Below are 15,550 nucleotides of genomic sequence, written 5' to 3'. Positions count from 1 at the left end.
ACCGCCAAAACCACCCTAGACCTAACAAACCACTCTCTCCCAACTTTCTCTTTGCGGATGGAAGCCACACTCGACGATCTGAAAATCACCCTTTTTCATGTTCGTGACATCACAAAAATCCTAGACACATGGAATCGTGTCAGTCTGATTTCATCCCTGCTTCGCGGAGGTTACCTCAGTTCCCTCTAAACTCTTCAATAAATACCTTACCTAATTTAGCTTTCCTGCCTGTGGTACCAGTTTTCAAGAAGTCCTTAATCAATCAAGCACTAGTTCACCACCTCATAGATACTAAACTTCTTTCCGACCGATAGTATGGATTTAGGCAAACTACTTCTACTGTAGATATCTTAACTATAATATCTGAACGCATATACTACGCACTGGAGAATGCAGATGAGACTAGAGAGGTAGCCCTAGATATATCTAAGGCCTTTGACAAGGTCTGGCACGAGGGTCTTATGAAAATTAAATCACACGGTACTACTTAATATAATCAAATCATTCTTAGATAAGAGAAAAAAATCAATAGCTGTATGTTAAAAAACATGATATAAATGCGAGTATGCCACAAGGGTCCATCTTGGAACCTTTATTTTTCTTGATATTTAGAAATGACCTCCCTGATAAAATTGTCTTCGAGATGGGTATATTTGCTGATGATATCATGCTCTATAGCAGACAAGATGGGAAAACGAATGAACACATATCTGGCAATAGCTGAATACCTCCAGTCTATAGTAGAATGGGGACGTAAGCAGATGGTAATATTTAATGCTACTAAGACTAAGCTTCTTTCCTTTAACAATTATAAGAAACCTTTTCAACCACTGATTGCCATGACTTATGCTGCACTACCCGAAAGCTCTTCGTTCAAACTCCTAAGCTTAACATTCACAAGCAACATGAATTGGAACAAATACATTGTTAGGGTTGGTGCAAGGAAGGTGGGGTTTCTCTATCGTGCTAGAAAGTTGCTCATACGAGTATCCTATCTCTCTACATGCGTCAATAGAGACAACGGGCAGAATTCAAATTATGACTAATGATAGATGTTTTTAGTAGAATCCATACATTAAGGAAAAACAGTACTCCCCCTCATTTCGTTTAATTTACCTAATAAGATAAGTGGAACATAGGTCCTTGTATAGACAATCCATCATAGATGTTTCAAAATAGGTCGAATCAACTAATGTACAGGGTGTCCAAAAATCATTGAAGGGTTTTGAACTGAAATAGATTCTTTATTTTTAATGATATCTTTCTGTGATTTTAACACGATCTGACTAAGACGTTGGGAAATTAAAAAAAATATGCAAAATTCAAACAACTTTTATTCATGACAAATAATGTCTTTTAAATATTGCCCATTTTAAGTTTCGCATATTTGTGCTTTTTCCAAAACATTATTCATGACAGATTGCAGAATCTCTGGATTGCGATTTAATTCCCTTATTTTATTCCGCGAGCTGGCGGACATCGAAACGTCAAACCTCAAACCCTGCCACAATTTTAGGAACGAAATCAAGAAGTTCAAAACCCTTCAGTGACTTTTTGAAGACCCTGTATTTTGTAGAATGGATTGGGTAACTCTTGTACAATTTGTGTTATCCAAATAAAAAAAAAGATCAATTAAGTATAGTTTTTTGAATTATATAAGTTTTTTTTTTAAATACTTGTTCAATATTTAGTTGAGTGTTTAGTTTCCTACGTAAACTGTATTTTTCGACCGATAAAAATTACTCCGTTTACGAACGCTTGAAAAATAGTGCGTACGTATTTATTTGCTTCGCATAGCGCAGGTCGATTTTTAATATGGGAAAAAATCCAGCCTTCCAAAAAGTGAAAATATTTATTTTTGTTCAATCCAGACTCTTGATTAGAACAAAAATATTTTCTGGGATTTTTCCTACACCGACCGAAGAGAGTACAGATGACGTGTGGTATCAAAACTAATGCTATGTTTTTAATCTAACTAAAACATTAAAGTGCGAATCATTTTACTTTAAAGGTACATAAAAAACTGAAACCACTTCTAAAAATTGACCAGGCAAACTTTTTGACTTTTAATTTTTATGATCTCAAAATTTGATGTTTAATCAATATAAAAAATCCTATGTCAGTCGAAGAGGGAACATTTCATAGCCATCTAAACTCTTCCTGAGATGTTGTTCGGGGTTCGACATGGTTGAATAAAAGAGAAGAGCATTTTTTTTTTTACATAGTGGTCACCACTTATCAAGGCCCGGAAGCCACTCAGGGATAAGGGTTATTGCAAGTACATTACGTTAGTGTGGAGATTTGATGAAGTGTTTACTTAAGGGGGCGGTTCATTAAGAATTTGTTAACGTTGGACTTGAAGACATCCAAGTTGTAGTCAGATGGGAAGCAGGCAGACGGAACAGAGTTCCACAGGCGTGCATAATTATTTAATATTTTTTATGCCGTTCTCGTGTGTTAGCTACTCTACATTTTCAACCTTCAGCCATAGGAAGAAACCAGACTACAGCTGTAGACCAGTCAGCTAGAGAATGCTCCCTATCTCCTGTGCAACTGATATAGGAGACTTTTCAGTCTCATGCTCAGCCACCCACCCACGTACAACAAGAAGACTTCGTCATAGAATAATCAATTCATCATAGCACCATAATTATTTAATATTTTTATGCCGTTCTCGTGTGTTAGCTACCCTACATTTTCAACTTAAATACACATCACTTTTCAAGTACACTTTATTTGGTGAGAGGCGTTTTTATATGTTTTTGCAAACACGTTCTTTTACATTCTCGATTAACGGAATAACATTTTATCAGATTACAAAATAGTCTGATTGTTCCTTAACAGTATTTTTCATTATTCTTACTTTTTAATGTTTATTTATTTATGATACATTTCAGATTAAGAACAATAGGATTTCCATTAAAAAAATTCTCGTCACTCCAAGTACATTAAATTGATTTTTCTATTTTCTATTACGGTACCATTTTTCAGAAGCTTTCCTTGGTGAAAAGAAAGACTTCATTTATTTACAAAGGTAAATGATTTTCAATTTCAGAATAACGGAACGATATTTCCAAACACTAAACCGTCATTGCAGTCATTAACAAAATTTCTGACCAAATGATTGCTTGAATTTTTCAAACCAAAACAGTTAACTATCTTATCTACTTATTCATTTTTTTATCATTTTAATAAATATTTCATCCCAGAATGAATTTTTTCTGTAACATAGTTTTGGTCGCAGAACTGATTCTAAAACCGATTAGAAAACATTGCATTTTTACGTGAGATTTTTTGCTAAAACCAAACATATACTTCCTTATTCATAGATAAAAGCAGATATATAATTCCTTATCTATATATATAAAAGGCAAAACGGTCGCGTGCGTTTTTGTATGCCCACAAAAGGCTTTTTAGTGGGGCTTCTCGACGATGTTACATTTATTTAGAAGTTTTCTTATACATCCTAGAATATAATATTTATTTAGAAGTTTACTTATACTCCCTAGATTATAATATTTATTTAGAAGTTTCTTTATACTCCCTAGATTATAATATTTATTTAGAAGTTTCCTTATACTTCCTAGAATATAATATTTATTTAGAAGTTTACTTATACTTCCTAGATTATAATATTTATTTAGAAGTTTCTTTATACTTCCTAGATTATAATATTTATTTAGAAGTTTACTTATACTCCCTAGATTATAATATTTATTTAGAAGTTTCCTTATACTTCCTAGATTATAATATTTATTTAGAAGTTTACTTATACTTCCTAGATTATAATATTTATTTAGAAGTTTCTTTATACTTCCTAGATTATAATATTTATTTAGAAGTTTACTTATACTTCCTAGATTATAATATTTATTTAGAAGTTTCTTTATACTTCCTAGATTATAATATTTATTTAGAAGTTTACTTATACTCCCTAGATTATAATATTTATTTAGAAGTTTCTTTATACTTCCTAGATTATAATATTTATTTAGAAGTTTCTTTATACTTCCTAGATTATAATATTTATTTAGAAGTTTACTTATACTCCCTAGATTATAATATTTATTTAGAAGTTTCCTTATACTTCCTAGATTATAATATTTATTTAGAAGTTTACTTATACTCCCTAGATTATAATATTTATTTAGAAGTTTCCTTATACTTCCTAGATTATAATATCTCAGATTCGAAAACGGACGTCATCTCTACATTTATTTTGATCGACTTTTAAAACTTCCCCTGTTACATGATAAGGGCTTTCCCCTTTTCATGTAAGTATAAAAATAGAGAGATTAGTTAAAATGAAAATAAAGTGAGAGAAAGCAGAAATCGAACCCTGGACATAAGTTTTAAAGAACAATAGGTTTAAATGGAATGTCCAGTAATTTGTTAATTCTGATGAAATAAATAATAGACTATTCAATTGTTAGAAAGAATGTGGATAATAAAATATGGGTTAAATAAATTAGATATGTAGGTTGAATTCCTTTGTAAAAACATCAAAGAAAAAATAGGTTATTGGGAAATCATAATGTTCGGGAAACGTGCAAAGTCGCGCATGTTGGTGACACGTGAATTTTGCTCACGAGGCCGGACATGCATGGATTTCTCAATATAGGAAGTGAGAGTTAGTTAGTTAGTTGGTCAGAGAGACAGTCAGTGAGAAACTCAGAGAGAGTCTTGAGTTTTGAATTCGAACGTCTAGGAAGCGAGACGATCACTTTGAAACTAAAATGTGAAGCTTTGAATTCTTGATGACGAAAACCACGGCCGGTCGTGACGAAATAAACCATCATGTGTTTTATAAAACGTCGTCTTGTCTTATGATTCTTACAAAAAGGTAAAGTGAAATTGTATTATATATCTGTGTTATAAAATGTCATTACATACACGTCTCGACATCTCATATCTACACAATGTCTAAACAGTGAACACTATCTCATCATTCTAAGAGCTTTCTTCTTCTACACGTCTAAGTAATCAACATTTAAAATATAGGAATCGTAATAACATGAACAATCTCTCATAACATGAACAATCTCTCTAAGTCTCTTACAACAACATCTCTTTATCTCTAAGACTCTCTTTTAATGAAACCCCTATATGTAAAACCCCTCTATTCCATCCTTTTGCTGTTTATTCGTCTTTTTCGTATAAATAAAGTGAAAATTATCGAAGCAAACTCACAGCGCCTGGATTTTCGTGCCGGGACGTCTTGAAGGCAATTAGATTTGTATCAATTGGGGTAACCCTTCATATAAGACAATTGCTATTCATTTGAGAGTTTCCCCTGTTTTTGGGGAGCTGGGTTTCCCCAACATCGTAGGGAAACACATAAATAAACCAACAGAAAGCGAAAAGCGTAACTGGCCTTCAGCCAACGTTCGTTTCTGCACCTGCGTGATTCTTAATTAAATTGCGCAAGCCAACTTTTTGATTGACATCCATAAATTTGAACGCTTTTCACTTCCTATCGCCTCATAGCGTAGCGGTAAGATGTTCTTAGCGTCACGGGTTCGAGCCTCCCTCCCCACTAAAACTTTTTATTTTTATTTTATACCTCCAAACACCCGGGCAACGCCGGGCAGCCCCGGTAGTTCATATATAAAATCAGACATATAATTCCTTATTCATATATAAAAGCAGATATATAATTCCTTTATTCGTTACCGCTGCTTAACGCCACTTATACCACGAAGCCGTAGTTCGTTGCTAATTTACGGTGGATCACTGTCATGTTTACAACTGCTGTCGATTTTTTTGTTACATTTAACATGAAGTTGGGAGAATTTTTATCATATTTAAATATTTTATGATGCTTATAACAAAAAATATTAAATTCTTTTTAAGGGAGAGTATTGTCTTTTCGATAAATAGTAGCCATCATTTCCCTCCAGCAGATTACTCCACTTATATGGGGAGCGTTTATACGTTTACTTACCATGGCTGGACGAGATGTCCTCGGGTGATCGAGGATGAGCCAGACTTGCATCTGTAGTTTTCTCCATCCTTTTAGATCATCGTAATTGACATTGTATCGTTCGCTTTGTAAACTTTGATTGAAATCGTTGAGAATCCGCTGGTTATCGATGTAACTTCGGTAGTGCCGCCAGCAGCACGCCTTGATTTCGAATTCATCAATTTCCCAGAAGTCGAGTTCTCGCTTTACAACGGCGCCACAAACATCCAAGGGCACGTGAAGCTCTCCTGAAAAAAAAAAAAAAGCAGAATAATTCACGCGTGAGCCAATGCTTATCGAACAAGATTGAAACTCGTAAAAAGTGACGCGTAAAGCACTAATAAATAAATAAATAAATAAAAATATTTTGAAATGTAAAAATAGGAAACTAATTAAAAACAAAACGAATGACTAGATGAACGTTGGAAATCTGGGAGAGTGGCAGATGTCTGTGAGAGATGAGAAATCGTGTTTGATCGAGCAGGGTTACGAGGTTATTTTTGAAATGGATAGTTAAGTAATTAACGAAAGAACACATAATAATCTCATGATCACCTGGACCAAGAATTCGTAGCTAAAAATGCGAGCAATGGCACTACGCGTTTTGGGATGAATTAAAAAAAATAATGATGTAATGGGAAATAAGACAACAAAGAATCACTTGCGATTTAATCAAATCCATCAATGGCAAGAGATGTAACACAATGTAGTTTTAAATGCTCTGAATCAAGATGCAATGAAGCTGATTCGAATTGCCAACCTCCGGGTTTACAAATGATTTGTGTTTTCGGTTTCCATTTGAGGTAGAAGGGAACTCGGAACGTATTTATCGTCCACATCAGTTTTTTTGCCAAAGATGTGCAACTAAGACACATATGATTGGTTGACGTCAAATGATTAAGCAGAGTACACATTACTAAAGCAGTAATTTCTACAATGTCAATACATGTTTCAAATATAATGTAAGTCTAGTAAGTAAATAATATTTATAATGGATAAGTATTTTTTTAACTTAACATAATATAATAGAATACAAATGTACCTACATTAGAGATGGCTTTCCATGTGGTAGGGGCATCTTCAGAGAAGACCCTAAATTACGCTATATGTGCTTCCGGATTACATTTTCATATTTTCCTTTTATCGTTCCGACAACAGCGGAGTTACTATCTTTAAGACCATATCTGAGAAAATTGAACACATCCTGTCTGCTCATCTTTCGGCTAACATTCATGTCTGTGAAGATTTTAATATTCACAATATGGAATAGTTAACTCACTCAAACAAGACAAATGATGAGGGGAGGTTCTGTCACAATTTCTCAATTTCTTATGACCTAACTCAGATTGTTCACAAACCCACCCGTGTGCCCGATACTAATGGTCAGTATGCAAGTTCCCTAAACATGTTTCGCACAAATTGCCATAAGCTATGTTCATCCTCTGTTCTGTCTCCATTGAGATTTTCTAATCAATCAGTTGTACCAGTTAAGATAAAAAATGGAATGTAATGTCCTCAGGCGTACCTCTCCATCGTAAAGTATATTGCTACTTTATTGCTGGCTGGGATAGCTTCCGTATATTTATATCAGTTCTACCTCTGCGTTCTACGTTTGAAAAGAATGTGCCCTGACGGAATTGTTAACTGTAGGTATAAACCGCTTCATTCCCTTAAAAAATTCCAGCAAAACTTAAGTCAGCTGTGGTTCTCTCCAGAATGTGCTGCTGCCATTGCGCACAGAAATCACCTTTTCCATTGCTTCCAACGTAATAGATGTAATGAGACCAAAGCCGTTTTCAGAGCCCGCAAGCAACCACAGCAAGAATAATAAATAATGCGTGAAAGTTAAGCCCAAAGTAGCTGAACAGCGGTTGGTTTCCACCAGTTTTGGCAAATAATAAAAAGGATCCGAACAGAAGCGTGTGCTCTATCCCAACCATCATCAACGGACAAAGCCAAAATTCTTTGCCAAGAACCGTGCACCTAATTCTAACCTCTGCGACTAAGACCGTCAACTCCCTGTATTTCCTCCTGTATCTGAAAACACGCTATGCGACATACAAATGTCTGTGCGTGACGTTACCGAGCTAAAGAAAAAGTTTGATTCCAGTAAAGCAACTGGCCCTAATTATAGTACTGAAAAAGCTTCAACCAGAAGTAGCTCCCATACTTACAAAGCTGTTTAAGCGTTGTCTTAAGGAGAATTGCTTCCCAACACGCTGGAAAACCTCATCAGTATGCCCCGTATTTAAGAATTTAGGTGATCGGTTATTTCCCTCTCAGTAGAGACCAATAAGTCTCGTGTGCGTCATGAGTAAGTTGCAGAAATCTATGTTAAATAGAGAAGTAGTCACTCATCTCACCAAAATAACCTCCTTAGTGACATGCAATATGGTTTCCGTTCTGCTAGATCCACAGAAGATGTGCTAATAGGATTAGCGAATCTCTCAATGGAGGCCTCCTTTCTATAGCAGTTGCTCTTGACATATCAAAGACCTTTGATTGGGTATGGCATAAAGGTCTACTCCACAAGATCTCCAGCAACAGTATAGCTGGAAATGTCTTTTCAGTTATTAAATAATTTCTCTCTGATAGGTTCATAAAAGTAGTGGTTGATGGGTAGAAATCAGAAGCTGACAGTATGGAGTCCCTTAGGGGTCCATCCTGGATTCAACTCTATTCCTGATCTACATAAACGATCTCCAAAATCACATCCTAAGATCATTCGTAGACATTTATGCTGACGACACTACCTTATATGGCAACACTTCAAAGGCCATAAACGACAAAGTTCTCTCTGATTTTTACTCCTCTGATCTTTCACACAGCAGAGACGTTGCGACCCTGTCTCTGCTTTATTGTTATTTTCGTGGCGAGTACTCGTGTGAGCTCCAATCTATGGTCCTCCCTGGTCTGACTTTCACGAAAAACACTCGCCCAGCCCAAACCACTATCAATAATTTCCCTCACTCTTTATGTGTGCCTAAACCGAAACGTAGATTCTATGAACAAAGCTTCTTTCTTAATACTGCACGCATGTTGAACTCTCTTCCGTTTGTCTGCTTTCCAGCTGACTACAATATGGTCGTCTTAAAATTCAACATAAACAAGTTCTTAATGAACTTAAGTAAACAAATTTACCAAATTTCCACTACTAACGAATACTACCATATTGTCTCATTAACTACTATATACTCATTAACCCTTATCCTTGAGTGGTGGCCGGGTCTTGATAAGTGGTGACTTCTTTGTAAAAAAATTCCATTGATACGTTTTTAAGCCAAGTGACTTTATTTGTGATAAAAGATGTATTTTTGATAGGTTATTGGTTGAAGACGGCAAGCTCTTGGTTCGGTCGGCCATTATATTTCGGATTATTAGATAATAGTGAAAATCATAGTACGGGCAGTACCTTTATTTGACTTTTACATAACAAATGGTAAAAAGGAAATTAAGAGGGTATTTTTGGGAACTATTAGCTGAAATTTATCACAGAAATTTGATTCATCTCCTATATAATATTTTCACTGCAGAAATTCCCTTCTGGATCTAACTATCGTGGGTTTGCAATAACAGATGCCACATACTAATTCAATAGGTCTAGGTTATTAGCCTCTATCTTATGTAATTTTCTAACATAATTATAGACACTTTAAGTCGTTGACACCAGGCCAATACTACATTTTTTGCGATACTTACACTGTACCCATCGTAACTGGTAATTACCTACATACGTATAACATAATCTTTCCATTTCCAGATTAAAAAATAATAAATTCTCCCTTCTCAAATTCCGCATATTTTGATTGGTTATTTTGATTGGTTGATACCTAACTATTCGCATATTCCGGAATAAACTTCTACAATAAATAAATGAATGCTCCAGCAATTATACAATATGGCGTCGCTCTCTACAGAAAAAAATCATGCAAAAAAACAAAACAAAAAACAAAAAAACAATAAAGCAACCCCCCCCCCCAAAAAAAAACAACTAAATTAGACATTTTAACCGATTGGCGTCGCTAAATAAATAACAGAATTAAACATATTAGCTGATTGGCGTCGCACTAACCGATTGGCGTCGCACTAACCGATTGGCGTCGCTAAATAAACAACAAAATTAAACATATTAACTGATTATGGTCGCACCCCACAGATTATAATCGTGCTGACAAAAAACAAACAAAATTATACATATTAACCGATTGGTGTCGCTAAAAAAACAACAACATTAAACAGTTGTCGTCGCTCTCTACAGATTACAAGCATGCTAAAAAAAACCCAGTAAAATTAAACATATTAACCGATTAGCGTCACTCTATACAGAAGACAATAACTTTTTTGTGGGTAAATTTTTACATTAGTTCCACCTCCACAATTTTCTTTAACATGGCGACTCTATTTTGAAAGCCGTTATTAACATGGGGAGGTTAAGAGTTGGCCAGTAACAACAACCGTACTTTAATTTTTTACGAGGGGGGGGGGCTGCGTCACCTGGGCAACACCAGTTAACAGATCCTGCTAGTATATTAGTATTGTACGATTAGTGCAGATGTTTTGCGCAGTAATATTTGTTAGTTCAAAAATGTTAGAAAATATTTTCCAAACGTTTTATGCATAACACTCAAATAAAATAATATATCTACATAGTATTAAAAGTTTTGGTGTTTGGGAGAGTTTGTCTTCTTGTACACAACTAAAAATATACTTGGCTAACAACACCTGATTAGGTAGAGTGCACATTATTAAGGCACTAGTTTGTACGATGTGAACACACGTTTCGCATATCACATAAGCTTAAAGAATATTTTTAATGAAAGCGTACGCTCTAAAATTAAAGAAATTAACCCAACATAATAACATGCAAATATCACATAAATATTGTTTTTAAAGCTTTGTGACTTTGTTTTTTATAATGCGGAAGGTATAGACATAAAAGATGTTCGGTATAGTTCAAATGGAATAATTTTTGCTTAAAAGCATGATTTTTAATGTGTTTATTTTTGCAAATAGAAAAAAATATTTAAATACATTGTTGTTACTGCAAATATTAAGTATTTTTTCAACGACATTTCACGCTTATGTTTCTTTTTACTAAGCTATACAGCGGTAGAAATAAAAGATGGAAATTGAATTACTCAGTTACTGTAGTAACATCGCTCAATGAGCGGGTATAAACTACTACTACTACTACTACTACTACTACTACTACTACTACTACTACTACTACCACTACCACTACTACTACTACTACTACTACTACTACTACTACTACTACTAATAATAATAATAATAATAATAATAATAATAATAAGAAGAAGAAGAAGAAGAAGAAGAAGAAGTAGAAAAAGAAGAATGTATTTCTAACAAAAAGGGTAGCCATATTTTTTTTAAACGAAAATATCATTTATGAAATTTCTAAATATATAATAATTTTCCTATTGAGAGATTGCGTTCTTTATATTCATTTAAAAATGGTAAGATCTTGTGCTCCACATGTTACATGATAAGGGCTGTCCCCTTTTCATGTAAGTATAAAAATAGAGAGATTTAGTTAAAATGAAAATGAAATAGCATAGGCGAAATTCGAACCTCGTAATTTAGAAATAGATTACGTGTGAGAATTAGAGAAAGGAATGTAAAACAAACGATTGTTTAGAATACAGATAAAATAGTTTTCGAAAAGAATGTGCACTGTCAATTTTGTTATAAAAATTCAATTGAAAGAATGCAGCTACAAGATAATTTAATAAACATGTTTTTAACATATTGGAAATATAGGTTACTGAGTATAGGTTAAAATTCCTTTCGTAAAAAAAGGAAAAAGTTTTGGACACGTATGTCCAGAACACTTGTGTATGACGTCATGGAAAATAGAAAGTTCTAGAGATAGTTAGAAAAACTTTAGAGAAAAGAAAGGAGAAACTGGGAGAAAGTCAGAGAGAGTCTGAGGATTCGAACAAACTCTCACTAAGACTCTCTAAAACTCTCTTAATAAAACTCTCTCAATGAAACCCCTATATAACACACATATGCTACGCTAAGTCTCTATGTTCCCGTAGCATACGGGAATCGTATGCAAAAGTCTCCAATGTTCCTTAAACGGCGCTGTTATGAAGTGTTTACTTGTCTTATTCGGCCAGTGAGTTCATTTTGCATTTTCCAGAAGTACCTTCTCTCTCTCTCTCTCTCTCTCTCTCTCTCTCTCTCTCTCTTTCGGAACATGAATTTTGACGAAGAGCTTTCATCACCTTTTAACTCTTTTGCATAAAACTAAATTTAATCAAATATGGCCGTTAATTATATACATAGAAATATTAAAACATGTGCACATACCTAACCTTATATGAATTGAAATAATTGATGAGAATTTCATTTTAATTTGATAATTCCTGGATTGTTGAAAACGTTTTTCAAATGGTTGCTAAAACCGCGCATCGATTTTAGCAATCTTTACAAAAAAGCAATGTATTGCGAACAGTTACCGCCATTTGTCTGATAACATTTATCAAATGCATTCAAACAAAATTATATTTTACGTACATTTCTGAAATAGAATCAGTTTTTCTAGGCAGCTGCCATCTTAATTATTAGCCCCAGGTAAAAATGATTGTTTATAAAATTTGCATCAAGTTATTCAAAAGCTTCAAAAAGTGTTGTGGCTTTAGGAAAAGATCACGAAGAAATACTCGAACAACTGATTTAAATAGTATTGAGTACCCTGAAAATCTACAATAATATATTATAGTCATTATAGTATTATATGTCTATAAATTAAATAATAATATTAATAGTACCAATAATATATGTAAATATATATTAGTAATAACAACAATAATATATGTATATATATATATATATATATATATATATATAAGAAATAACAACAATATATATAATATTGAAAGTTTTAAAACCTTTTAAACCATATATATATATATATATATATATATATATATATATATATATATATATATATATACATAGTGTGTGTGTGTGTGTGTGTGTGTGATTAATAATGTGTATTAATATATGTGTGTGTGTATTAATTGACCTATTGGCAAAATAATTTACCAACGAAGGACTTAAAATTATATATATAATTCTCTCTCACTTTTTCTCCCTGTAACAGAGCCGCTGGCGCTGGCCACATAAAGATCTCTAAATGACCAAGCCGGCTGCGCGGCGACGTCACAGCAGAGATAAAAGAGGTGATCGAAAAGTGGTGAGGAATAGTCACACGCGACCGGAGAAGGAGAAATCGACTGTTTATTGGAAACACCAGATACAAGACTTAAAAAAAAAAGAAAAGAAAATGAGTTAATTTTTCTTTTCGTTCATCAGTTTAGTTTGATATGATTTAAAAGCATCAGTTTAGTTTTATATGATTTAAAAGCATCAGTTTAGTTTGATATGATTTAAATGCATCAGGATAGTTTGATATGATTTAAAAGCATCAGTTTATTTTGATATGATTTAAAAGCATCAGTTTATTTTGATATTATTTAATAGCATCAGATTAGTTTGATATGATTTAAAAGCATCAGTTTATTTTGATATGATTTAAAAGCATCAGTTTATTTTGATATGATTTAAAAGCATCAGTTTATTTTGATATGATTTAAAAGCATCAGTTTATTTTGATATGATTTAAATGCATCAGTTTAGTTTGATATGATTTAAAAGCATCAGATTAGTTTGATATGATTTAAAAGCATCAGGATAGTTTGATATGATTTAAAAGCATCAGTTTAGTTTGATATGATTTAAAAGCATCAGTTTATTTTGATATGATTTAAAAGCATCAGTTTAGTTTGATATGATTTAAAAGCATCAGGATAGTTTGATATGATTTAAAAGCATCAGTTTATTTTGATATGATTTAATAGCATCAGTTTATTTTGATATGATTTAAAAGCATCAGTTTAGTTTGATATGATTTAAAAGCATCAGTTTAGTTTTATATGATTTAAAAGCATCAGTTTAGTTTGATATGATTTAAAAGCATCAGTTTAGTTTTATATGATTTAAAAGCATCAGTTTAGTTTGATATGATTTAAAAGCATCAGTTTAGTTTGATATGATTTAAAAGCATCAGGATAGTTTTATATGATTTAAAAGCATCAGTTTATTTTGATATGATTTAAAAGCATCAGTTTAGTTTGATATGATTTAAAAGCATCAGGATAGTTTTATATGATTTAAAAGCATCAGTTTATTTTGATATGATTTAAAAGCATCAGTTTAGTTTGATATGATTTAAAAGCATCAGGATAGTTTGATATGATTTAAAAGCATCAGTTTATTTTGATATGATTTAATAGCATCAGTTTATTTTGATATGATTTAAAAGCATCAGTTTAGTTTGATATGATTTAAAAGCATCAGTTTAGTTTTATATGATTTAAAAGCATCAGTTTATTTTGATATGATTTAAAAGCATCAGGATAGTTTTATATGATTTAAAAGCATCAGTTTATTTTGATATGATTTAAAAGCATCAGTTTAGTTTGATATGATTTAAAAGCATCAGGATAGTTTTATATGATTTAAAAGCATCAGTTTATTTTGATATTATTTAATAGCATCAGATTAGTTTTATATGATTTAAAAGCATCAGGATAGTTTTATATGATTTAAAAGCATCAGATTAGTTTTATATGATTTAAAAGCATCAGTTTAGTTTGATATGATTTAAAAGCATCAGGATAGTTTTATATGATTTAAAAGCATCAGTTTATTTTGATATGATTTAAAAGCACCAGGATAGGTTGATATGATTTAAAAGCATCAGGATAGTTTGATATGATTTAAAAGCATCAGGATAATGAGCAAATACTAAATATTTTACTTTTTTTATCAGCAGCTTGTTTAATCATTCTTCATACTAAGCTAAAGAATGGGTGTACAAAAACTATTAATTTTAAGATAACCCGATCTATTCTTAAAAACTATCACATTATACCCCCATAAAACATATGCATAGGGCATGTGCTATTTTTATGTGGCATACGAATTATTTAAAATTAGAAGGCGTTTCTTTTATCGAACATTTTATCGATTAAAAATTACTTACTCATGCACTTATTGATCCGCGCTGAAATAATAACGTTATTATTTTAAAAAAAAAACATTCTTAACAGGGAGAGGGTGTTTTGTACCTATTCTGTACTTTAACCTCACAATTTAATAAAAAAACATATCATAAAACTTTAATTAAAATTGGAAATAAGATTTAAAAAATTGCGCGGATCAGTAAGTGCATTAGCACCAAAAATTCCATCCTAAAAATTTGTATCAAAATCTAGAAATGTAGCTTGTGTTCCTCTATATTCACAATTCTAACTCCTTTGGATATATTAAGATGTATATTTGTTTTTTAATTACTCGTTATCGTTTATACATATAAGGTTGTCAATAAATTTTCAACCGTGATAGTCATATGTTCTAGAGATTTAAATGCAATGCGTTAGTTTTAAAATAATTTTTCTGTTTTATATACCGATTTATACGTTTATTTGTGCGTTTTCTTTCTTATTTATTTATTTATTTTTTTTTTTTGCAAAATCTTTTCAATTTTAGAGGTCT

General features: G+C 32.4%; 1 protein-coding gene across 2 annotated transcripts in view; it reads right to left on the bottom strand.

Moving 5' to 3' along the window:
- LOC145296810 (potassium voltage-gated channel protein Shaw-like) overlaps nt 1-15,550 on the bottom strand; it is a 365,571-nt gene that overhangs the window by 32,079 nt on the left and 317,942 nt on the right. For both annotated transcript variants that reach the window (XM_080142895.1, XM_080142894.1), the window contains one exon: nt 5,945-6,210. In XM_080142895.1, coding sequence (XP_079999021.1) covers nt 5,945-6,210 — 266 coding nt within the window. The remainder of the gene's footprint in view (nt 1-5,944; nt 6,211-15,550) is intronic.

Source organism: Euprymna scolopes, chromosome 17 (assembly GCF_053919585.1).
Source record: "Euprymna scolopes isolate OS-2025 chromosome 17, ASM5391958v1, whole genome shotgun sequence".
In the NCBI taxonomy this organism is placed as follows: domain Eukaryota; kingdom Metazoa; phylum Mollusca; class Cephalopoda; order Sepiida; family Sepiolidae; genus Euprymna; species Euprymna scolopes.
Note: the sequence above shows the minus strand (reverse complement) of the source record. Positions and strands in the feature narration are given on the sequence as shown.